The sequence below is a fragment of the Anopheles merus genome, chromosome 3L, assembly GCF_017562075.2.
Source record: "Anopheles merus strain MAF chromosome 3L, AmerM5.1, whole genome shotgun sequence".
Classification (NCBI taxonomy): domain Eukaryota; kingdom Metazoa; phylum Arthropoda; class Insecta; order Diptera; family Culicidae; genus Anopheles; species Anopheles merus.
The window spans coordinates 6532592-6557336 of record NC_054085.1 but is presented as its reverse complement, the minus strand read 5'-3'; the positions used below and the strand labels follow the sequence as shown (position 1 = coordinate 6557336).

At 44.2% G+C, this 24745-nt stretch overlaps 5 protein-coding genes across 12 annotated transcripts; 3 read left to right on the top strand and 2 right to left on the bottom strand.

Annotated features, from left to right (window-relative positions):
* Nucleotides 1-617: 617 nt before the first annotated feature.
* Nucleotides 618-3811, bottom strand: LOC121598272 (NHL repeat-containing protein 2). Its single transcript, XM_041924874.1, has 3 exons — nt 3725-3811; nt 1961-3659; nt 618-1897 (listed from the first exon to the last, which is right to left on the bottom strand). The coding sequence occupies exons 1-3, from the start codon at nt 3742-3744 to the stop codon at nt 1052-1054; spliced, it is 2565 nt and encodes an 854-aa protein (XP_041780808.1). The 5' UTR covers nt 3745-3811; the 3' UTR covers nt 618-1051.
* LOC121598276 (dnaJ homolog subfamily C member 24-like) lies at nt 3758-4301 on the top strand. The gene has a single exon (XM_041924882.1). The coding sequence runs from the start codon at nt 3758-3760 to the stop codon at nt 4217-4219; it is 462 nt and encodes a 153-aa protein (XP_041780816.1). The 3' UTR covers nt 4220-4301.
* A 124-nt stretch (nt 4302-4425) lies between these two features.
* Nucleotides 4426-12214, top strand: LOC121598273 (clathrin light chain). Of its 6 annotated transcripts, none has more exons than XM_041924876.1 (6): nt 4426-4768; nt 6003-6110; nt 9261-9290; nt 9764-9953; nt 10298-10309; nt 10838-12214. In XM_041924876.1, exons 1-6 carry the CDS (start codon nt 4594-4596, stop codon nt 11019-11021), a joined length of 699 nt encoding a protein of 232 aa, XP_041780810.1. In that variant the 5' UTR covers nt 4426-4593; the 3' UTR covers nt 11022-12214. The 6 variants fall into 6 exon arrangements, with proteins under 6 accessions (XP_041780810.1, XP_041780809.1, XP_041780814.1 ...); XM_041924875.1 differs by having other exon boundaries at nt 4427-4768; nt 9258-9290; XM_041924880.1 differs by lacking the exon at nt 6003-6110 and having other exon boundaries at nt 4427-4768.
* An 863-nt stretch (nt 12215-13077) lies between these two features.
* LOC121598275 (F-box/LRR-repeat protein 20-like) lies at nt 13078-17170 on the bottom strand. 3 transcript variants are annotated; one of them, XR_006005545.1, is made up of 4 exons: nt 16875-17170; nt 16055-16707; nt 15770-15977; nt 13078-15696 (listed from the first exon to the last, which is right to left on the bottom strand). XR_006005545.1 is itself a non-coding variant. In XM_041924881.1 (3 exons), exons 1-3 carry the CDS (start codon nt 16916-16918, stop codon nt 15916-15918), a joined length of 759 nt encoding a protein of 252 aa, XP_041780815.1. In that variant the 5' UTR covers nt 16919-17170; the 3' UTR covers nt 13078-15915. The 3 variants fall into 3 exon arrangements, 1 of the variants encoding a protein (XP_041780815.1); XR_006005546.1 differs by having other exon boundaries at nt 15853-15977; XM_041924881.1 differs by having other exon boundaries at nt 13078-15977.
* Nucleotides 17171-17416: 246 nt separating this feature from the next.
* On the top strand, nt 17417-18020 carry LOC121599257 (mitochondrial import inner membrane translocase subunit Tim8). Its single transcript, XM_041926937.1, has 2 exons — nt 17417-17648; nt 17717-18020. The coding sequence occupies exons 1-2, from the start codon at nt 17547-17549 to the stop codon at nt 17885-17887; spliced, it is 273 nt and encodes a 90-aa protein (XP_041782871.1). The 5' UTR covers nt 17417-17546; the 3' UTR covers nt 17888-18020.
* The last annotated feature ends 6725 nt before the right edge of the window (nt 18021-24745 follow it).

Sequence of the window (24745 nt, the reverse complement as noted above, 5' to 3'; positions counted from 1 at the left end):
ATTCTTGGATGGTGGGGGAGACGGGCTCAACCGCAGACGAAACAACACAAACTCCTTACACAAGCTAATCGCAAGCACCTAAGAAGAAAAAAAACAACAGAAAACACAGAAAACAAAACTGTATAATTTATCGTAGAACATCATCCGAAGAAAAGGTGCGCGCAAATTTTAGCGAAAGCGGGACGGACAGAAGCAAGTGTACGAAAAACACAACTAAACAGCTAAGGGAAGAAACATAAACCTGAAAAGGCAAAAAGAACTCGCGCAATGATGCATGTATTATAGAGGGAGAGGAAAACCGATAGAGATAAAGTAAACGGAAGAAGAGGATGAAAACTGCGCGGGAGGGACAATTAGTAAACGATAAGGTACGTACTACACACACACACACACACAAACACTTATACGGACAAACCACATAACAAAACAAATATCTCGAGAATGATAACAGAGCAACAAAACAACATTAAGAACATAAAACATACAAGAAGAACGAATATATGGTGTAATTAACGCACTGAAGAGATTAAACCGCGAAGGTGATAAATGCAAATGAAAAGCAAAGAGGAAACCTGCTTCGGACATTGTTTGCGTTTAGTTGAGAAACATTCGAAATATTCGCTGCTTTATGCTATCTTGGAAGCTTTTTTTTATTTAGACACCATTCGACAGTGCGGTTTTGTATGCTAAAATCTATCCGAACGCAAGTCGTTGAGGGATCAGATTGTCGATTGCATGTTCGAGAAACACTGTGCGGTGCGGAATTCATCGTGTTCGTGTTCCCTGAAATCCAGCCGTAAAGCTGCAGCTGCAGATGATGATTGATGAAGGCAAAAGTGATATCAAAAGTTTAACGAAATAAAAAAAACTACCACAATAGATGCAGCACCCAAGGGAAGGTACACATGCTGCTTAATGTGCCACCAACTCTTACTAGTTAAATGACTATAACAAATGCAATTACATCGTCCCGTGATGTATCCTACGACTCGAAGGAAAAAACATTAAAAAGGGCGCTTTTGTTCGTTGTGCCGGATTGATTGCAGGTTACTTAGGGCTGCTGCAGCGCTACCGTTTTGCGGGACAGCTGCAGCTTGTACGTTTCCTGCGCATCGTAACGGTCCACATTCGGGTGGCCCGCTTCGGACGCCGAGTATTGCACCTCCAGCAGCACGACAAACTCTTTCGGGAAGCAAATGTCCCCTTCGCAGAGGTTCAGCTTGAAGGTAAACGCGACCGGATTCGACGGTTCGTTGCCATTCGTTGGCGGTGCATCGTTCCCGGGCGGAAGTGCAATCAGCAGCTGAAGCGTTTTCGTATCGATCGTGCCCTTGGTACTGTCACAACTCCATCCACCGGCCGGCAGCTCCAGGGACCATTGCTGTGGTGCGCCCTCGGTCAGTTTGGTCGTTTGCTCGGGGAAGGTGAAATTAAACGTCAACCGGAGGGAGCTCTGACCCGCGTTGGGATGCATTGTGATTGGACGCGTTGGCTTCAGGGTCAGTGTGCCGGAACGGCGGCCTCCCTGCTCCGCTTCGCCCGCCACACTGTCCAGCTCTTCCGGCACGCGGAAATTCAACTTCAGCGGACGGATGGTACAGTCGGTAAGGTTGGCCACCAGTAGCTCGTGGTTGTTGGTGTCGGCAATGTACAGCAGCTGCCCGGAGCGGTCCAAACACAGGCCGGCCGGTTCGTTGAAGCGTCTAACTGCACCGTTCGCTTCACGGAACTCGCACGTCGTGGCACAGTTTGTAGCGGCGTCGATTTTCTTAATCTTGTGATTGTACGTATCGGCGAAGTAGATGCAACCATCCAGTGGGTTGTAGGCCACACCGAGCGGGTGCTGAAACTTGGCCCCGTACTGCTTTCCATCCACATCGCCGAAAGCGAACAGATCCTGTGTGAACAAGAGAGAAATCGAGTTATGTGTGATTTTCAAACACGAGTCTCACCTTCTTACCAATGGATTACGATCGCCCCCGGCCACGGCCATCACTTTGCCATCGACGAGTGAAATTTTCCTGATCGCCGAACTTTCGCTGTCCGCCAGATAGACCTCTTTCGCCGTTCGATTTATCGCCAGCCCGGACGGTTGCGCGAATGCCGCACTTTGCGGGTACGACGTGTTGCGGTTCTGCTCGTGGCCGTTGCCCGCAATAGCCCAGCACGTTCCGGCACCGTACTTCTTGAACTTCCACCAGATGGTGTCCTGCAGAAAGAGGGCCCAGATCTGGTGAATGCCGGCCATCGCTATCAACAGCACGTCCTTGGACGGCGGTGCGCTCGCTTCGTCCGCATGGAACGACATGTCCAGATCGCGCGTCGAGTACACGGCCACATCCCACGGCGAGGACAGTAGCTGCTCTCGACCCACCTTCCCCCCGGTGCGGTCGTTCCCCTGCGTGCCATTGCCAGCGACGGTGCTGACGAGCCGCGCCTTCAGGTCGATACGCCGCACGGCATGGTTTTCGTTGTCCGCCACAAACACCACGTCCGTGCCCTGGAACGCCACACCCTGCGGGGCGTTGAAGCGTGCCTTGGTAAAGTTACCGTCCACGAAGCCGCTCTGCTTGCCGCCCACCTTGTGCAGCACCGTGCCAGCACTGTCGACGATCAGCACCCGATGGTTGCCCGAATCCGAAACGGCAAACAGTTGCTCCTCACTGCCGCCCGCTCCGGTCGGCACGGAGCACGCGACCTTGCCCGGGTACTTCATGTTCGACGCAATCGTCCCACTGCTGACCAGGTTGATCGGCAGCGAATGGCGCTGAATCTCGCCCTTCTCCCTGTAGAACCGAATCGCACTGCCGACGTACAGCTTCAGGTCCTCGTAGTTGCCCTCGCCCATGATCACGAACAGCGGGTTGGCCCGCGGTCCGAGGATCATCAGCGTGGGCCAGCATTGGACGCGCAGCTTGCGCCACATCGCCGACACGTTGTCGTTCACGACGGGGTGCGAAATTTCGTACCGCTCGACCGCCGCCCGGATGTTGGCGGAGTCCTTCTCGTTCCGGAACTTGGCGCTGTGCACGCCGACCACGGCCAGCCCCTCCTCGATCGGGTACAGATGTTCGAGCCGCTTCAGGTTCGGCAGGATGTGCATGCAGTTGATGCAGCAGTAGGTGAAGAAGTCCAGCACCACGACCTTGCCACGCAGCGATCCCTGCAGCGTTAGCGGCTCCGTCACGTTGAACCAGTCCAGCCCGTCCGGAAACTCGGCCGTCACGCTTTTGCCGTCCCGGTCGGCCACCTTCAGGTAGTCGTGGACGAGCTTCTGCCGCCTGCCCGCATTGCTGCCGGACGCGTACAGATCGTCCGCCAGCTGGTTGCTGTTGCAGGCCAAGACCTCCATCGCGTCCTGACCCTCTGGCGACGAGCTCATCCTGGCACCTATCTTGACGGCGACGCTCGGGTGGTGAAGAAGATGGGAAAACGTTCGCTGGATAAGGTGGTGATAGGATCGGGAATTTTCACGCACGGCAGCAGCAGCGATTGTTTTGATAGGTGACGTTTCGCATCGGAATGCAGCAGGCGTTTGACGGATCGCAGCAGCTCGCGAGAAACGACGCAGCAAAACAACAAACATGGCACGTGTGTCTGGCTGTGTGTGTGTGTGTGATTGTTTTGGTGTGCACGAAGGACTAGCAAAGCATGCAGCGCTAAAACAGGTGTGAAAAATGTGCTTTTGGATGAGAAAATTATGCAAATAATCACAGTTTCTCACTGGGTTATCTTTTTTAGCATTTTCCGCCCCGCAATGTCACGCGGCAGTGAGACAAGCAGCCACCGCGTATCGTTCTACGACGTGCTGGAAGTTTCCCGCACAGCCACCTTGGAAGAAATCCGTCGATCCTACCAAACCCTTGCCCTACGATATCACCCGGACAAGCGAAAAGCCTCGGAACGGGAAGCAGGCGGCGACGAAAGCGCGAATCAATTCATCCGCATCGATGAGGCGTGGAAAACGCTGCGGGACGAACGTTTGCGCCGAATTTACGACGCCGAGCAGATGCAGCGGGCGGAGGAATACTTTGTGAACGAAATCCTTACCGAGGCCGATTTCGAGCGGGATGCGCAACAGGGGGATGTGTTGTTGCGCACGTGTCGGTGCGGGGGATACTACATTCTGCCGGAGGATGTGCAGCCGGGCGAATCGATCTACGTTTCGTGCGATGAGTGTTCATTGATAGTGCAAGTTAATACAGCGTCGAGACGTTAAGGCTACCATCCTGGGCAAATGGGATATGCAAATTTGTAAATTTTATTTAAAAAATATACTCTTATTTAACTAAAATATCACGAAAGATGTAAAAAACAAAGTTAATTTTAGCATATCGTGTACGCTATCTACAAACTGATCGTTTTGTGTATCTATTTATCTTGGCCATTGTTAAACGTCAAATGCGTCTGCCAGCTGTCAAGTTTTCCGTCGCGTCATTAACAAAAAAATCGAATCGAAAAAGGTTTTCCCCGTGTCCAGACAGGAGCAGCAGCCAAAAACGATTTGTTCGATTTAATTTCGTCGCGCGAGAAAATCGGTCGTGTGTTTATTTCCCGAAACTAGTTTGGTGTCATCACTCCTACTCCATCATCATGAACGCATTCGGTGATAATTTCGAACAGCAGTCGGAGGTGGATCCGGCGGCCGAGTTTTTGGCCCGCGAACAGAACGCCCTCGCTGGACTGGAGGATGAAATTCCCCCCGTGGCCGCTGGAGCGGGAGCCTCCGCCAATGGTTCCGTCAATGGCGATCCCGTGCCGAAAGCAGGTGCGTTTGTGGACAAGACAACTTCCGAAAGCTCGTGGCCCGTTTCGCCCATTGCAGTGCAAGGCATCATACAGTCTCGGGTGTCGTACGCATTATTGGGGTGTGAGGGGGAAGGGTTGCTGCTCACCAACACACATTCGACTTAACAACATTAGTCATCTCCACCCTCGGTGCCGGACCGGGTGCCACACGCATATGTTTGATGTTTGATTTGTTGGAGAATCTTTCCCTGTTTGTCTGTGCTAACCCGAATCGGGGATGAGATGTTGGTTCGTTAATTCAATTAACAAGGAACGAAACTTGATAATGCATCCCCTTCGTGCGTGCGTGTCCCAACGCCCCCGAGTGCGATGGATGGATAGTGTTTTCTACCAACATATCGTGTTAGTGTGCTTCGATGTCATAAATGTGCTTATCACATACGCATTACACACACGGACACACACACATCACTGCATAATGTAAACGCTTATCTACTGTTTCGCGCAGCTTCCTACACTTGCGATGCCTACTTTTTTCCGTTGTTCCGTATTGTTTTCTGATGCACAAGCATCAAGTTTGTGCTTATTACTCTCCAAAAACTGCTTCTTCCCTGGCTTCATTTCCATGTCGTTCCATGGATGTTCCGTCCTGTTAACACGCAATCACAATTTTACAACATCCAACACACAAGGGTCTATTATGTGCTAAAAAGTCCCTCCGTTAATCATTACAACTCCTACCGACATAAAATGGTTCATTTTTTTATCGATCATATTCCGATTCATCCAAATGTCGCAGCGCCAAGCAGATGAGCATGTAATCGTTTGTTTTTTCTAATCTAATTTTTGTTCATTTCATGTTTTCTTTCTTTTATTCTTTCTTTGCTCCGGATACGACACAACCAATGTTCACGCCCATTCTGCGCTGGCCACTCGGGGCATGATCGTGCTCTTTGTTTTTGGCTTACTACTACTACTACTACTACTACCACTTCTACCTTCTTTTCTTCGGTTTTCGCCTGTTAACGATATGGTGGTGTCGTGCCGTTTATGCTAATTACATTTATCTACTAACGGAAAACCAAAACCAACTGACGCTTATGTAAAAAAAAAAACTCTCAAAATTGTGCCAAATTTACGCGCCACAAACGATTTCGTTTTCTTTTGCTTCACGAAAATCGCGATCACACACACACACCCCCTATCGTACGCATACGAACAATAATCTCTCTCACATACACACGAACACACAGAATCGACAGGACTCGAAAACGAGCTAAACGGAAGCTTTGAAATGATCAGTAATGCCGATGCGCAAGATCCGCCCACCACTACTACTGGCGATAATAATCTCAACACAGGTAAATACATTACTAACGCAGAAGAAAACAAAAAGCAAAAATAGAAATCCCGCCCAAAACATACGAATGTTTAATCTTCTACCAACGTCTTATTCAGGGAGTAAGTAGTTCATATAGTACTGTTCTTTAGCGAGTTTTTTTTAAGTAACGTTCCGTCTTTTTTTGAGTCATGTTATGGCTGTGGCATCCTGACTTATTTCCCACTCTCTCTACCTTTCCATATAGTGACTAATATCTGTCCATGGTAGTTTATCATTGTTACTTCTTTTATTACTTGCCCCATCCTTGCCTTCATTTTCAAAAGAACTTGTTCTAAATCCATCCATCCAAAACTTGCCTCCTTTTGTTTTGGAATTGTTCATTCGGTTTGCAAATGGTCGAAAATGTATCCCTTTTTACGGTTAAAGCTATCTCGTCGCTGAAAACATACATACAAATTCTCAACAACACACAGCACTTCTTTTGCGTTTTAAATGTAATGTTTATTTTTTATATTTTTCTTATGCCAAAATTGTTCTTCAAAAGTCCTTCCTTTTTGTCAAATGTCGGATAAAATGCTCTCGTTCGGGCCTATTTATGGTTAATTCAGGATATTTTATTCCTGGCCTTTTGCCAAGTAATTGCTCTTAATAACAGGTTCCAACAACACCTCATTAGTAAATGTTACTTAAGACTTTGCGCTAGAATGTTACTTTGGAATACAGGTATAAAACTTCTATTTAATATTTTTTATATTAATTCTTGTACACTTTAACGTGATAGCTTAGAATAATCCTGAAATTGTCGTTTTTTCCAGTTCAAGTTAGAAACAAACAATAATAATTGGAATTGGAATGACATTAACATTTTTCTTGTACAAACAGATGAGTATAGTATGAAAAAAGACTAATAATTGTGGCAAATATAAACGTACAACTTCTCGTTGATTCAGTCGTGTATGTTGATCCAGAATTAAAAATTAAAAATTATATACATACAAACTCGCTTCTACTACGCCTTTCACCAGCTTGTTAGTAATGATAATTAACAAAAAAAAAATCGGTCCCTCTGAAGAATGTGGTAAAACCAATGTCGTGCAAGGGGTAAAATGCTCTCATTTCATCAATTAAAATTTTTATATTTATCGAATACATTGGCAGGACTAGGCAGAAGTACAGGTATTCCTCGATATACGCTATTAATGCGGACCGTATCTCGCATATTAGCGTAAGTCGAATTTCGATGTTTCCAGTTAAATTAGAGCTAATTTCTTATAATTTTGATTGAAATTGTAGGTTTTAGCCACTAAATTAGTTATTAAATCGGATTTCAACTGAAGATTACAATTTTTACCGTTTAAAATGGTTTTTAAAATTCCACAAAAAGGGAGTCTATTTTGCATTTGACATTTGAAGTGTCAAATCAGTACAATTTGCTCGAAAAATCATCAAATTTAGAAAGTAGCGTATAGCGGAATCGCGTATATCGAGTATAGCGTATACAGGTGTCCCCCGAGATACGACTGTATTTGGGACCGAAAAAATGTCCCAAAGCAAGGCGTAAGTCGAAAAAGTCGTATGTCGAATATCTATGAATATAAAGTATATAACCGAAGTTGAAGAGTTGGAATTTATGATATCGTGTATTTTATTTTAAATAATGTTCCATAATGTAATAATTATATTTAAAAACCGTACACAATATAGATATTCAAGACCGAGGAGTTGTGGAATCTTTGGAAATGTGTGTATAACGGTTATCAGCCCAGATATTCAAAAAAATACATCAATTTCTTGTCAATGACAACTTTTAACTGTTAAAATCAAAATCATCGTATCTGCGAATCGTCGTAACTCGAGGGGGTCGTAACTCGGGGGGCGCCTGTATCAGGGAATATATGTAATTGTCTATGATGAAAATACGGTGTAGTTTCTCTACTGTTCATCGCGAAAAGGCCTTGATCTTAAGGACACTTCCTTGTAAATGACCAATTAGTTTTAGATAAATATTTTACCAACTGGGAAGAACAATGCATTCCTCTTAACTAGTTATGCTAAAATTAAATTTAATATTTACTGTTTTTAATTATAATTAATTAATTATTAATGGTCAAAATATGTTTCATGCAACTTAATTATTATATTGAAAAAACGTTTAAAATAGCCGACAAAAAATATAGATTCATTTAGCATTTAATGTTATACATTTAATTGAAAGTTTTGTGAGATATAATTGAAATATTTCGCATTACAGGTTTTTCAGGAGTTCGCATAGCTGTGGCACACTTAATTGACTCTTTCTTACGGGAAATGAACTTGCGAATGTAATGCGAATTAGACTCTATAACACCCTTTGCTGAACAAAACCAATAGGAATTTGCATCATGAAATTCACTTCCGACTCTTCCGAGAAAGAGTCAAGGAAGTATCCCACAGCTATGAGAACCCCTGAAAAACCCTGTAACCTTCACTCGATCACTAAACGAGCTTTGAGAGAGACTAATATTTTTTTTAGAAAAGGATGGAATTGCAGCGTAATGTTCATATTAGAGTTAATGTTCATATTTCATTCAACTCAAATCATGAGTTCAAGCCTAGAATGGACCGTGCCCCCGTAGCAAGGATTAACTATCCGGCTGCGTGATAATGAATTAAGTCTCGAAAGCCTGTATAGGCCGGCATGTCCACGTAGGACGTTACGCTAAATAGAATTTCATATTTAATTCAACATATATTAGCTTTTCAAGAAGATTAAAGGGCCCTCATGAGATAAATCAAAATAGATTAACAAACCTCCCTTCATGTGAATATAATTTTATTAGTTTTTAAACATATAGTTCGAATTTTATTCTTTAAAGGATATGACCCACACTGACTCAAGACGAAATTCATCAACTCAACAGAAAAAATGAATGGAAGTAGATTCCAGTTTACGCGTTTACCGTGCCAATAAACACACACACCCACAATCCTACGCGCCTCTCTTAGCAACACACGTGCAATTTGTTGTAGCGTGTTTCCGCTTCGTTCTTTCTGTGTCACTCTTGTACTATGAAGTAGTGTTTAAGTTTCGCCGTACCGTATACACGTTTCCCATTTGGTTTCGTTTTGTGTTTTAGTCTAATAATATTTGTACAAATGTGTTTCTTTTTCTCTCGATCTCTCTTAGAAGATGATAATGATGATTTTGCAGGCTTTACAGGTAAGTGGCGCAAATTGGGGGAAATGGAATGAAAATTTGGGCAATAATTTTCTATCTCACTTTCTAACTTCTCTAACGTGCTTTGTTACGTGCAAATTTCGTTCTTACTGTAAATTTCTTTTCATTTAGAGTGTTTTGTTCTTAAATTTATTTAGCTGTATTTGTTGTAATTTATTCTTCAATGGCTGCTGTAGTTTTTGTTAGCATTGGCAAAACAGACAACACTAAATTAAAAACATTTCAACTTGGTGTAGAACCATTTTAATCTACAATGAAAGCCTTCTTTTTCTCTCGTCTAGTTACAATAGTGGTGCAATATTGAATGCAGCAGACTACACTTGAAATTATAAAAAAATAACGATTTAACTACACTATCCTTTATAATATCAGAGTGAATTGTGTAAAATTTCGACCACAAAACTCTACTTGCTATTTCGATTTTACAATTTCATCCTTCCTTTCCTGCCCCGCAGTGCCGAAGCAAGTGACGGAGGAACCGGAAAAGATACGCAAATGGCGCGAAGATCAGAAGGCTCGTCTGGAGGAAAAGGACCGCGAGGAGGAACGCAAAAAGGACGAACTGCGCGAACAGGCCCGCAAGGAGCTGGAGGACTGGTACAAGCATCACGAGGAAACCATTTCCAAGACAAAGTCAGCCAACAGGTAAGCTCTGCTCTGCTGCTGCGCGCTCAGTCGATCATATCAGTTGTGGCGCTGTGCTGTGTACAAAAAAAAAAACTACTGCGGGAAAAAGTGACCAACCCCTCCTCCACCACCAGGTGTGTTGTGTTGCGAGATTTCGTGGACAGCCCCGGATGGATGGGTGGGGGCAGTACAGATTTGGGATAATGTTTTGGTTTTATATTCTAACCCGTCTGAAATCGTTCTTTTCTCTTTTGCTAAAACAAACAAACAAACACAAAAACAAAACCAAAACTGTAACGTACTAACCAATCAACTTTTGCGCGATTTGTTTGATTTTGTTGATACGCGCCAAAAACACACAGGGAATCGGCCAAGTAAGTAAACCGGAACTAAACGATACCGAAACCAAAAAGCACTCAATAATAGTAAAACAAACTATTGTGTTTCACACAGTTTGATTTGGCTTGCATTTTTTCTCATACTTTCTTTCATTCATTTTAAATTGATTAACATTTGTTTGCGATTAGTTGATTTAGTTGATTTTATACCGAAAAAACTGAATGAACCTCAGACTATTTGTGTGTATGTGTCCCTTTTATTTCTCTCTTTCTTTTGGTGTAATACTAAATTGATTTACTAACTTCGAGAGTGTGTGGTAGTGTGTGTATATATGTGTGTGTGTGTGCATTTGTTACTAACCCGTGATGGTCATCGGTTGCAATGACATTTGACCTCCCGTCCATCTTCAATTGGCATGTTTTACGTTTGCGCCTCCCTTTACATTGTTTTTGCATCATTTTTTTAGTAACGATGATAGTATTGTTTTTGCACGCGGCGTTTACTACCGAAACGACTAATTGGTGTGCCATTTTCTTTCTCTTCTTTGTTTGCCTGTTTTGCAGAAATGCCGAAAAGCAGTTTGTGGCTGAGACGGACGAAATCGAACCGGGCACCGAATGGGAGCGGATCGCCAAACTGTGCGACTTCAACCCGAAGACGAACAAATCGAACAAAGACATCTCGCGTATGCGTTCCATCATTTTGCAGCTCAAACAGAACCCACTCCAGGCTACGAAGAAGGTTTAAGGCGTACGGGCAGAGGTACGCTTTTACAAGCTTCTAGCATTCGTTTTGGGGGGTTTAGAAAAGCATATACGCAGACAGATCAAGGGCGAATGGAAGTGAAGGATGTGGGGAATGGGACGAATGGATAGAAAGTTCAGGAGGTTAAAGCAAATGAACCTTAAAGCGTTATTGAGATAATATAAATATTAACTATAGTTAATACAGTGCAACACTCGGCCATTGCACGCCGCAATGTGCAACGAAGCCGTGCATCATGATGGGTGGTAGCAAAAGGCGTATAAATAATACCTGTATAAGTTACTGGTTAAAGTTGAAGCAAAAAAAAAGAAAAGAAAGAATTCCTCACACATATAGTTGCAACACGATACATTCATGTGCAGATATGCCGTTAGCGATATATAAAGATACAATACAATACATATTTGAAAATAAACGATACACGAAAGGATATCGTACACATGATGGCTGTTTTTGGCGTTCAGTAGTCAGTAAATCCGAACACCTCCATGTGTGGGGGGATATAAAACAAACAAACAAGTTGTCCCGCTTTTTTATTATTATTATCTCTTCTCAGAAATTCATCCACACGATAATGATGTATTGGTTGCGCGATGGAGTTATTTAGTGTGTTTGTTGTAGGTTTATGTTTTCTTATTAAAAACATACTGATGTTATAGAGAGAGATGGACAAAAGGTGCATTATTAAGAACACGCGTGCATGGTTCTTTTGTTTTGTCATTGCCAATGTGAAATATTAATTCTCAATAAATTGTTTTGTTTTTGGCGCCTTTTCATCAAATTACGGGTGAACGTACTACTGCAATTATAACATTTGGTCTTTTTGCATTTGTTTCATGTCTCCTTTTTATGTTCGCTTTTTTGCTTCGTGTTCGAAAAACTCTGCTTGAGAACAGCATGTTAAAAACTGTGCGATGGTTTGATAACGATAGTTAATTTTTTTTTTTCATATTATTATATTGCTTTCTTACGAAATTTAATTGTGTGTTTTAAGGAAACTTACTAAGTAGGGGAACCTGGGGCGAAATGGACACCTGCATTCTTGGCAAATTAACACGTTTATAAAGATACTTCTAATAATTGAAAAACATCCAATACAATGTTTAAAGCCCACCATGAACGTTTCATATCCTAAGATTTTAAAATAATTGAATAAATTCGCAAATAAAATGTCAGCACAAAACGATGTAATTTTCGCCGTCTCGAAAATAAGCTTTCGTAAGAATTTATCTTTGAATTAGGGAGAAAAAAATGTGAAAGTGAAAAAGAACATCCAGGCATCATACTAGAAGTAACCATTTTAATTTATATTTTGTCTAATGTTTCACCTAGGGCAAAATGGTCGTTCCAGTCGTTCCAACGAATTTCGACGTTGATTTTTAAAATTCATTTTTAACGTATATATTTGTTATTAATGATGATTGATGATGATGATGATGATGATTAATGATAATATTAATCTTATGATTGTTTTTCATGAATAATACGTTGCAGTTTCGATTGCCGTCAAAATAACAGTGTAAAGTGGTTTAATCATAATAAAATACAGACCAAAATCCTTAACAGATCCATTTTGCCCCGCTTTCCCCTAAATATGGATGAAAAGAAAAAAACGCCAACATTTTCACACTTTCAAATCAATATTCATGTTGCAACACTACAGCAATACAAACATATTCAAACTAATTCGAAATAAAACAAAATATAAGATCTCTGGTGCGTCTGTATGTTTAACTAGTTTACTCTATTTATCTATACCGTTTTCAACACGCTCTAAAATCTGGCGCTTAATGACTATTATTTACTAGATATTAATGAATTTCTATAAAAATACTCTTCTCCAAAACGGTTCCTGCGGAAGTGTGAATGCTTTGGGTTTCGTTTGTGCTTTGTTTCCGTGTGTTTGTGTGACAATACAAACTTTTATTATTTTACTTGCCGCATGTTTGTGTTAATGTTGGGTGTTGCCATATGTGTTGTGTAAACATAGGGAGAAGATTGGAAACATTCACGGCCCCGTACCCATGTTGCTGGGTGGGCAGAGCAGAGACGTATTGCAATTATTATAATATAACAACTAACAATGCTTGCATCCTAGCGCAGTAGTGGTGTTTTCGATTACAATAATTTTGCATTTATATAGTGTTTGCTTTTTGTTGCATTATTACTAATATTCTATAATTATAACTATTATTATTCTCATTATTAATAGTATTATTATAATTATTATTAGTTGTATGGTTATCATGGTTTCGTTTTTCGATGACTCAACACGTGGTTAAGAGGCTCGAAAGTTTACCCACCTCGAAAGCGCACTCCACCCTATGTCAATACTATTATATCCATCCTTGTTACTGTTCGATTATAAAATTTTGATTTTAAAAACATTCGGGTATACATACATACACATACCGTTATGCAATGTACGTGTACCTGGTCTGTATACATGCGTTAGTAACCCATCACCATTCATCTTAATTATTGCATCGTTACAAATCGCTTCGTTAGTAGGTAGTAGTTATAGTAGTTATTCAATGTTATGTGTTTGTATGTGTGTGACTCAATCTTTACCATTTGTTTTGTAGTATTAATAAATCGTACTGGAATAGAACAATGTGTGGTGGTGTGCCCGTAACGTTTGGTGTGATGCATTAGTTAAATCGCTCGCGAATTGTGTCATTTAAAATGCCATAGTTTTGTTAGTGAAATTCTTTTGTATGTGAATATATATAGGTATTTCTTGAACTTTTTTTTGTATCTTGTATTGAAAAACTGGTCTGATTAAATGGTTAACTTCGAAAGGGGCAGAGTGATTATTAAGAAACGGGAGGATTAAATTTTGCGGCGTGTTCTTTATCTTCCTCTTTTTTGTATCCCTTTTCCCTTCCATAACGTCTCTCCCCCATTTCAAGCATCGCAAGCATGTGCGTGCTATTGCTTTCCTGGTTCGATGTTTTTTTTTGGTTGTTTAAAGCTATTACGCGTTACACTTTGCATATAACAAAATCGTTACTTTTACCACCCAAAGTGTGCGGGAAAAACGGAAACGGGCGGTTTTGAATTCTCGCTGCTAATGCCGCTTACTGCAGCCTCCAACCTTGGTCCGCGACGCATAGTAGTAGTAGTAACTCGTTTTGTTGCTTCGTATTTTCTTCAATTATTACGCTAATTTTTACCCGCACGCTTGCGACATTTAAGTTTGACAGTGTTACAAGTTAGACAGAATACAAGTTATCAACATGTTAAAAATTCATTGCTTTCCTGTGTACGGGTGTGTGTGTGTGTGCACGGATGTACGTGTATCGTTCTAACATTATTATCAATTCGCCTCCAGCCCCCTGGTACATTATTATTGGTGCATTTTAAATGGACATTTTGTATGTGTCGACACTAGGAACATGACTGACGCGAGGGCTATTATTTGAATGAGCTGTAATGTAAAATGTAATGGAGTGAAGTAAATGTAAAACCGTGTTCATAAAACTTCAAAGCCTCTTGTTTGGATGTCCGTTGGACGGTGCAATATAAAGTACAAATACTGTTACGAAGTTGCAATGAAATTGATGTAGCGTATTTTGTTTGCTCTTCTTAGCGAATAGGTTGAGATCATAGTGGATGCAAACGAGAGAATACTATTAACAACACATCTTCCATTAAAACTAATGTTGAGGATTAATTTAATAAAAAATAAAATGAGTTCGCTGTAAAGCTGGCCTGAATGATCTACCCCGCCCATCTTAAATCAATCAGGCGAAAAACTTGTTTGATTTTTACTCTTTTCCTAACTGGGCGGTGTCTTTACATTTGATACAATAAAATCACCGCGTTGAAATAGTTTTTCTTTTCTGTTACTGCGTGCTGCTACTGCAGCCTGCCTATGCCTTCAGCATTACTGCACTGTGGACTTTTAACTACAATTCGAGTTGTAGCTTGTACGTCCTATAATAGCTTATTATTACTAATGCTATGCTTAATGGTCCTTTTGAAAATCCTTTTGGGCGTTGCGCACTACCACTGGGACACGTTTTTTGGGGTTTGTTTTCCGTAAAACGCATGTAGTACGGGGGAATATACTGGGGTAAAGGGTTTTCCTTTCTTTTTCTCCCTTGCCTAAAGTGGGTCTATGTACGTAAACTGCTCTTGCTTTACTTATACGGTAGTATTACAATTGATTGCTTGTCTGTTTTGCTAGTGGCTAGATAAGGTTTGCTAGAAGTAGTCGTGTAGTAGTAGTAGTGGTGGTGGTGGTATTATTATTTTGAAATAGTTTAATTAACGACATTACTAGAGTAACGTCGCTCCCCTAATGCTAGGTTGTGTATGTGTGGCTAAACAGTGTCGGTATAGTATAGTTAGATTATAGGAGTAGTCGATGCTGTTCAAGTGCATCCGTTAAAATATAGCTATCATCGTCTAGTGTGATAGAGCGTAGGTTCTACTGTCGTTTTGTTCCTTTTAGGAGCAAGCAGATTCCTTTTCGTACCTTTGTTAGCTTTGTTGGTCCACGGTAAACTGGCCTCCCCGCCCGCATTGCTGGCTAGAGAAAGCGGTGCTTAAGTATTGCAATATACGTTTTTTTGCTTTGTCTCATTGCTATCACTGGATTACATATTGCCTGTCGATTGTGCTCCATCGAACAAAACACTTCGTTTACATACTGTTTAAAGACAAATGATTTTCGTTAATAAAATCTTAAAATCGTAAGAAATGAGTCTCTCATTGACTATTACTTATTACTACCATGCGGCAAAAAGCAGGCTCCTGTCCACAAATTTACTTGCTTGTCGAAAGAAACAATATAGGTGAAAATTACCTCTCGTATGAGATTCAGGAATTCGGTGAATGTTTGTCGTTTTTGCCCGCTGTCTCCACTGTATCAGTTAGAGATGGTCCAGCAGATGTACTTGAGATGCTTGCCAAAGCCAACAATTTCAAGATCTGTACGGGAAGAGAGAATTAATTTAATAAAGCAACCAAATCCAAGAGCCCATTGCACCGTTCCGATCCGCATTTACCTTCAATGCTGCACCCTTCGAAACCAATGTACTTGATCGTGTTCCATGACAGCGCCTTCAGCCCGTCGCTCGTGATCGGACAGTGGCCCACGTTCAGGTCCTCAAGCGTCTTGCCGCACCGCTCGTTAGCGATCGTTTTGAGAAATTTGTCCGTAATGCTCGTGTACGACAGGTTCAACCGTACCAGGGGCATCCCGCTCAAAGAGTCCGCCGACCCGTCGCCCACCTGTTTGCACGACTCGAGATCGAGTGTGTCCAGCTGGGGACAGCTGATGGCCAGCAGCCGCACAAACTCGTCATCCACCTGTGGACAGTTTTTCGCGTACAGATGCTGCAGCTTGCCCAGCCGCTGTATCATTGCGCACAGCCCGGGCCGGGTAAACCGGTAATTGCCCTCGGACAGGGTAAGGCTACGCAGGTGAGGACACTTTTCCGCCAGCAGTGCCAGCAGGCCGTCCGTGATGGTCGATGTGGACAGGTTGACACGGGTGAGGGACGAGTTGAGCAGCAGCCGGGGCAGTTCCTCGTCGTGGAAGCCTTTGTGAACGCGCACCACGTTCAGAAAGATGGCATTTTTCACCAATGCGGGCAGCAGCTCGAGATACTCGATGTTTTTGTACAGTTGAAGATTTTTCGCCACAAATCGAATGCATCTGGGAGTGTGTGTTTGTGGGGGGGAGGAGAAGAAATGGGAGAAAGTAAGCAGAGAACACCGTTGAAATTTGGTTGAATGTGGGCGGCAGGAATCGTCGCCCAATGTGCGTGGGACGCTATCTGTTCCACCATATGGCGTCGTGACCTGTGCGTCCGCTATACGTACGAGTGAAACAGCGTCTCTGGCTGCTGGCCAGGCCTCACACTCATTGTTTTTGCTTTTCCGTCTTGGTTTGGACACGAGCTGACGCCTTTATTGATCCGGCAGTCCGGAACTGGGAGGAAGGGGGGCACTTGGGTATAATTGTACTGTGGCGCACACGTAAGGTGTGCTATCACGAACTAAGGAATATGAAATGGAACACTATTTACATCGAATATTCACGACGAAAGGGAGAGAACGCGACGTAGCAACACAAGGACTTGAATGTTTATAAACAAAGCTGCCAAGCTGATTGTCATGAGGATGGGTCACTCTGTGCCGTGGCTTGATGCTTGCACAGTGGTAGCTTTATATGGCGATGCAAACAAAGTGCCTTTAGGGTAGTTTTTGTTACAATTAAAGTTGATCAAAAAGACGTGGATTTTTTACAATTGAATTTGACACCATCAAAACCCTTAAAATCCATTTAAATTATGTGTGAAATAAGAAATTAAATTTTAGTCAAAATTACGTATCATGGCATCTACTGTGCATTGCGTAATAACACGAGGCTGTCAAAAAGTACCTGACAACTGGTGAAACAAAACTGAAAATAATTTCATCAGCAGAACTGTACAATCTGCGTTAAATAGTTATTTTTAATAGAAAACTCCACAAACTCCTCGCTCTGCAGCCATGTCCAGCTTCGGAAGTGCGGACACGCCGAAAGCAAACGTCGATCCTGAGTTGCAGGACTTTCTGATGGCTGAAAACGAGCGTGCCCGGCTTAGCGCACAGGTAAGAGACCTCTCCGACCACATGCATCCAATGCCACTTGCATTCATTAACGTTCATTTGCCTTGCAGATCCACGAGTTCAATGATATCTGCTGGGACAAGTGCGTGGAGAAGCCGAGCAACAAACTGGACAGCCGGACGGAAACGTGCTTGGCGAATTGTGTGAACCGCTTCGTCGACACGTCGCTCCTGATCACGCAGCGTTTTGCCCAGAGCCTACAGAAGAGCCAGGGAATGTAAAGGGCTCTGGTGCGTGGGGTACCGTTTCAATGGGAACGCATTTTGGGATGTAGTTTTTAGTTACAGCAGGGCCCTTTAATCATACCATTCTGTTCTGTTAAATACACATGTGCCGTGCGGCATATATAATATACCTCCAAGGAAAGTTAAATTATGTATTGATTATTGTTTGAACAGTTTTATGTTCGTCTTTACAGTTTCATATTATCCCTGACTAATAATTTAAAGGAATATTCAAGACAAGGATGATGACAGGTCAAATATTTGGTAAAAGAAATTCATATCCAGGAAACAGGATATGAGGGCGCCCGGTGCTCTACCCGAAAACAGCTCAAATCGATCGCTACAACAAGTTCACCTGTACATTCGTTCCGAATCCAGAACAGGTACAGGTACAGTTACAAGAAGCAACAAAATCGGAAATTTTTATATGACCGTTTCAGTATCATTTCCAGATCCGTTATGGGATCATCAGCCGTTCCAGGATTCGTAGGGGTCGATATAAGTTCCAGGACCGGTGTGGGTTTAGTATCGGTTCCAGGATCAATATGGGTTTAGTATCACTTCCAGAATTCGTGTGGGTTCCGTATTAGCTCCAGGATTGATACGGGCTCGCTACCAATTCCAGGACTGGTATGGATTGAGATAAACACATACGCCATACATCAGTGCTATCCAACCTTTTTAGGCTCGCGGACCCCTTGGCTTTGAAAATAAATTTCCATCGCAAAACAATTGCACTATACGCATTGTAATTAGCTTTTCTTAAAAAAAAATCTTCTGTTAACGCCACGTACCACAGGTTGGAGACCACTGCCAAATTTAATGGTGTGCAGAAGTCGCCATTAATAGAGGGATAACGGATTGGCAGACGAAGGCGTGAGACCATGAGCAGTTTCGGACACCTCTGTAGCAAGCTCAAGATCGCACAACAGTTGTAGCACAAGATAAGTAAGTTAGCGGATGTAACGCATCAACAATCTTCCTAGAACTTCATCAGGTTTAACTTTTATAGAATGAAGCTTTTGCATTCGCTTGTAGGGTAAGGTAGGTAAAGACGGACACGTTCAGAGAAATGGTAAAAATCCAGGGATATATAAGTGCAACGACCATGAAAATATGAATACATTATCTTACACTCATGTATTATCAGAAAATGTGTTGAAACTTTTAAGTTTCCATCGATTTTAGTGTTTTTTACATGAATGAAAAACATATATTTTTCGTGCAGTTTTGAAATGTTCGGGTAAAATGGACACCTGATATGAGAAAAATGGATACCTATAAAAAACGTTGGAAATTGAAGAGGCTTATAGTATTTTAACATATCCTATTGCTTTCCACATCATGTTTCGTACATAAACCAATTCTTGGCCTATTGCAACGACGATTCATTCAGCCGTGGTTTTAGGAATTGTAAGCACCGCTTCTAATATATCGTGGAATGCAGCATCTAAAGCATTATTGAAATATCGCGTACTAACAGCTGACGTTGCTCCAGCTTACAGAACAACAGTCTAGAACTACCTTTTAGGTACTTTTACTCCGCGAAATTACTCCGCGAAAAGTTTACGACCCAAGTATATTTTGAGGGACTTGTTAATAGTTTAAGCCATTTTTCACCATGTCTAAATTTAACATTTGATATTTGTAATCCCATAGAATTTCTCATCGATGTCGTATGAATGCACCATCTTTTTATTGCTTAAAGTTATCCAAGTCGTGACATTGTCCAAGATATTGGATTTCGTGAAGCGACTCATCAGCGTTGAGCGAGTAATAGCATAACGAATGGCTACTTACCGGTGTTTCATTTCTCGCTTATTTCAATACTTTCTTTAGTTGCTGATTGGTTTATAGCTTCGGAATACCTTCATTTAGGGTATTTGAAGAAATCTATTCATAACCAATTAATAAGAAGTAAAATAAATCAATAATTTCGGTGTCCATCTCTCCCCACAACAAAGTGTCCGTCTTTCCCGCTTTGGTGTCAGGATGTTCAAACCACCAGAAAACAATATTTTGTATAGCTTTTATCCTAGTTCTTTCGCCAGTTTTTTCATTAATGATCACGACAACTCATTCGTGAAATAAAACTTCCGGAAATATAAACAATACAAGTTGTAGAGCTTAACATCCGCAGTAGTCAAATTAGATCCACAAGGGTGCACACGATTAAAAAATTTATTTTTTTCGTGGATTTAAACAATTTTGCATATATGTTGTGGATAGACGTGCCGAGCCCTGGATTCGCCGTAGCAGTTGCGCTGCTGCTGGTCGACATCCAGGAATCGACACTGCGCTCACGCACACTAATACGCCGCACTTAGCGATGCGCGCTAAGTGTGTGCAGAGCGCACCTAACGCAGGAGTGTGTAACAGGCTACCGGTCGAGCAGGGCTCCCGGTAGGGCTCACGGTGCGGCTCGTGCGCGCGGCCCCATACATCAATATATTGTGTTTTGTATCATTTAATATGTGTAATAAAGGTGTAAATAGTACAAACATAAAAGTGGCGACGAGGATGGGATCCTCTTGCGCAAGGAGGATCCTACAGAACCCGCGGCAGCCATCGCGTTTCGTTTGGCCTTTCTGCAGCGTCAGTGCAGCGGCCATCGCGATGGCACGGTTCCCTGTGCCTTTGGATACCGCGGAACACCGGGCCGCCGCCACCGCAGACACCGTGGCCCCGGCTGCTGTCCCATCACTGGCGACCGCTGCAATGGGCAGCCGGCTACACACCACCCACTGCAGCCGCAAATCAAGGGCGACGGCACATTCCGCCCCGGCTCGAGGCCTGCAGCACGTCATCGGCGAAGCAGCTATCCCGCCGCAGCTCGAGCCCAGCAACACCAACAGCAACGCGCAAGTTGCTTCGGCTGTAGCACCGCAGCACGTCATCGGCGAGGTCGCATTCCCGCCGCGGCTCGAGCCCTGCAGCACGTCATCGGCGAAGCAGCTATCCCACCGCAGCTCGAGCCCAGCAACACCAACAGCAACGCGCAAGTTGCTTCGGCTGCAGCACTTCAGCACATCATCGGCGAGGTCGCAATCCCGCCAAGGCTCGAGTCCGCCTCATCATCGGCAACCCGCAGGTTGCTTTGACTACAGCACGGCAGCACGTCATCGGCGTGGTCGCATTCCCGCCGCGGCTCGAGCCCCGCATCACCAACGGCGACACGTAAGTCGCCTCGGCTGCAACGCAGCAGCCTCGCATCATAGGCGACGACACATTCCGCCTCACCTGCAGCAAACCCAGCACGTCCAGCCAGAGACGCCATCGCTGTGGCCGGCCATTGCTGTCGCCGGTCATGGCCCTGCCGGTGCAAGGTTTCATCGCGGCACCACCCTCACCTCCCGGCAGGCGTAGCAGCGACGCTACAATCCGAGGACGCGAACGCGGCATCATCGCCGCCGCCCGGGACAACGGTGCACCATAGCAGACGCTCCCGAGGAAAGCGAACGCGGCATCATCGCCGCCGCCCCGGGACAACAGGTCATCATCGCAGACGCGACCCGAGGACAGCGAACGCGGCTTCATCGCCGCCGCTCCAGAAACAACAGCCGCAACCCGAGGAACGCGAACGCGGCATCATCGCCGCCGCCCGGGAACATGAGCGCAGCAGCATCACGGGCCCCACTACGTACCATCGGTCGAAGGGTGTCACCACGCTGGTATTCCGTTGTGGAATATCACCCGCGTCGGTTCGACCCTTCGGTTATTAAAAGGGGGAGATGTTGTGGATAGACGTGCCGAGCCCTGGATTCGCCGTAGCAGTTGCGCTGCTGCTGGTCGACATCCAGGAATCGACACTGCGCTCACGCACACTAATACGCCGCACTTAGCGATGCGCGCTAAGTGTGTGCAGAGCGCACCTAACGCAGGAGTGTGTAACAGGCTACCGGTCGAGCAGGGCTCCCGGTAGGGCTCACGGTGCGGCTCGTGCGCGCGGCCCCATACATCAATATATTGTGTTTTGTATCATTTAATATGTGTAATAAAGGTGTAAATAGTACAAACATAAAAATATAGTATGTCAAAAATGTTCTCAAATGTGTTGTTTAAGTTTAAGTTAGGATGCTGCATTCTTGATTTTTTCGAAAATTACCTTTTTCATTCAAATTCAAATTTCAAATTACCTTAAACAAAACGGTCACGTGGGCGCGGGGCCAGTCACCCAGTCCCATGAAGCAACCGACTACAGAAAGCCAAAGAAATTTTCGAAACGGATTCAACGATATCGACCCTACGCAATGCCCCCGGACTACTCTAAAAATGGGCTCATGGAACTTACGCACTCTAAGCGAAGCCGGAGCCTTGAAAAAACTTGATGACGCCCTAGCCACACTGAGCATGGACCTCGTAGCTCTACAAGAGATTCGGTGGCTAGGGAACGGTGTGCACAACAGGCGTGGTAAGCATTGCTACGACATTTACTACAGCTGCCACGACCGCCACCGCGTGCTCGGAACGGGTTTCGCCGTAGGTCCCCGGTTGAAACCCGCAATCATGGATTTCAAGGCTATAAACGATAGGCTATGCACCCTGCGCATGCGAGGCAAATTCTTCAATTAAAGCCTCATAAACGTTCATGCCCCTACCGAAGATAAAGAGGAAGAGGAGAAGGACCTTTTTTACGGCCGCCTCGCTAGAACCATAGATGCGTGCCCCAGGCATGACCTCATAATCATCCTGGGGGACTTCAACGCAAAAGTCGGTAGGGAGCCAATGTACCGCCAATACACTGGCTGTCACAGTCTGCATGAGCACAGTAACGATAATGGTAGTAGATTGGTCCAGTTCGCCGCAGCGAACAATCTGGTTGTAGGAAGTACCAAATTTGCGCGGAGGGACATCCACAAAATGACGTGGGCGCACCCGGATGGCGAATCCTTCAACCAGATCGACCACGTGTTAATAAGCCGCCGACGACAGTCGAGTCTGTTAAATGTCAGAACATATCGAGGAGCCAATATCGATTCCGATCACTACTTGGTTGGCTTAGTGATACGTTGTAGAATCGCCCGCCCCCGCGCCAATGGGGGCGGAGAGAACACGCAGCCTCGGCTCAACACAGACTCTCTAAGGGACATTACTGTCCAACAGGAATTCAAAGCCGCTTTAGACGAGTCTCTACTACCAGAAAACAGTTATGAAACTACGAGCGAGAGGTGGAACGCTCTAAAAACAAAATAATAAACTGTGCAAGAAATATACTCCCACCACGTCGTGGCAACACCAAATCTGGCTGGTTCGACGATGAATGCAGACAAGTGACCGAACGTAAGAATACTGCATACCGAGCAATGCAGCAACGGCATAGAACGCGGGCATGCACAGAGGAATATTCACGGCTCAGACGCGAAGAGAAACGAGTTCACCGCTCCAAGAAGCATGCTTTGGAAGAGCAAAACATGCGGGAACTCGAGCAAACCAGAGAGGCGTACGGACCGACACGAAAGTTTTACCAAGCGATAGCAGGTCACCGAAACAACGTTGTACCTAAGGTAACCTGCTGTCGCAACAAGGATGGAGATCTGGTCAGTAACCAGCCAGAGGTCCTCTCGCGGTGGGCTCAGTACTTTGATGAACTACTCAATGACCAGTTTAGCGAGCAGCTAGAAGCGCCACTAGCAGATGGTGACATGCTACTGCCACCTAGCATAGAAGAAACACGAAAGGCTATCCGTCGGCTGAAAAATAACAACGCACTCGGAACCGACGGAATTGCAGCCGAACTGGTCAAGAATGGAGGTGCACGACTAGAAAACGAGATTCATCAAATTGTTACTGAGGTGTGGGATAGCGAATCAATGCCTTGTGATTGGAATCTCGGCATCATCTACCCCATATACAAGAAGGGAGATAGGTTGGACTGCAACAACTACAGGGGTATTACGGTGTTGAATACCGCCTATAAAATATTCTCCCTGATCCTTCAGGATCGCCTTGTCCCGCACGTCGAAGAGATAGTCGGAAACTATCAAAGAGGATTCCGAAACGGAAAATCAACCACTGATCAGATCTTCATCATGCGGCAGATCTTGGAGAAGATGGCTGAATACAGACACGACACATACCATCTCTTCATTGACTTCAAAGCCGCATATGATAGCATAGCCAGGGTAAAAAAGTATGACGCTATGAACTCTTTTGAAATCCCGGCCAAACTGATAAGGCTAGTTAGAATGACTATGACCAACGTCACATGCCAGGTGAGGGTGGATGGAAAACTCTCAGGACCTTTTGCTACCCCCAAGGGTCTGCGCCAGGGGGACGGGCTTGCCTGCCTCCTATTCAACCTGGCGCTAAAGAGGGCCATCCGTGACTCGAGGGTGGAGACTACGGGAACCATCTTCTATAAGTAAACCCAGATCCTGGCATACGCTGATGATATAGACATCATTAGTCTGCGACTCTCCTATGTAGCAGAAGACTACCAAGGGATCGAGCAGGCGGCAGAGAGCCTCGGATTGCAGATAAACGAGGCAAAGACCAAACTGATGGTGGCAACATCAGCGGGCCCACCAACAAATAATCAGAATCTACGTAGGCGTGACGTGCAGATAGGTGAACGCACTTTTGAAGTCGTCCCACAATTCACCTATCTTGGGTCAAAGGTCAGCAACGACAACAGTATGGAAGCCGAGTTGCGCGCAAGGATGCTGGCGGCCAACCGGTCATTCTACAGCCTGAAAAAGCAGTTCACCTCAAAGAACCTGTCGCGACGGACGAAGCTGGGACTATATAGTACCTATATAGTACCAGTACTCACATACGCCTCTGAGACATGGACACTGTCCAAATCTGACGAAACCCTCTTAGCCGCGTTCGAGAGGAAAATGCTCAGAAGGATAC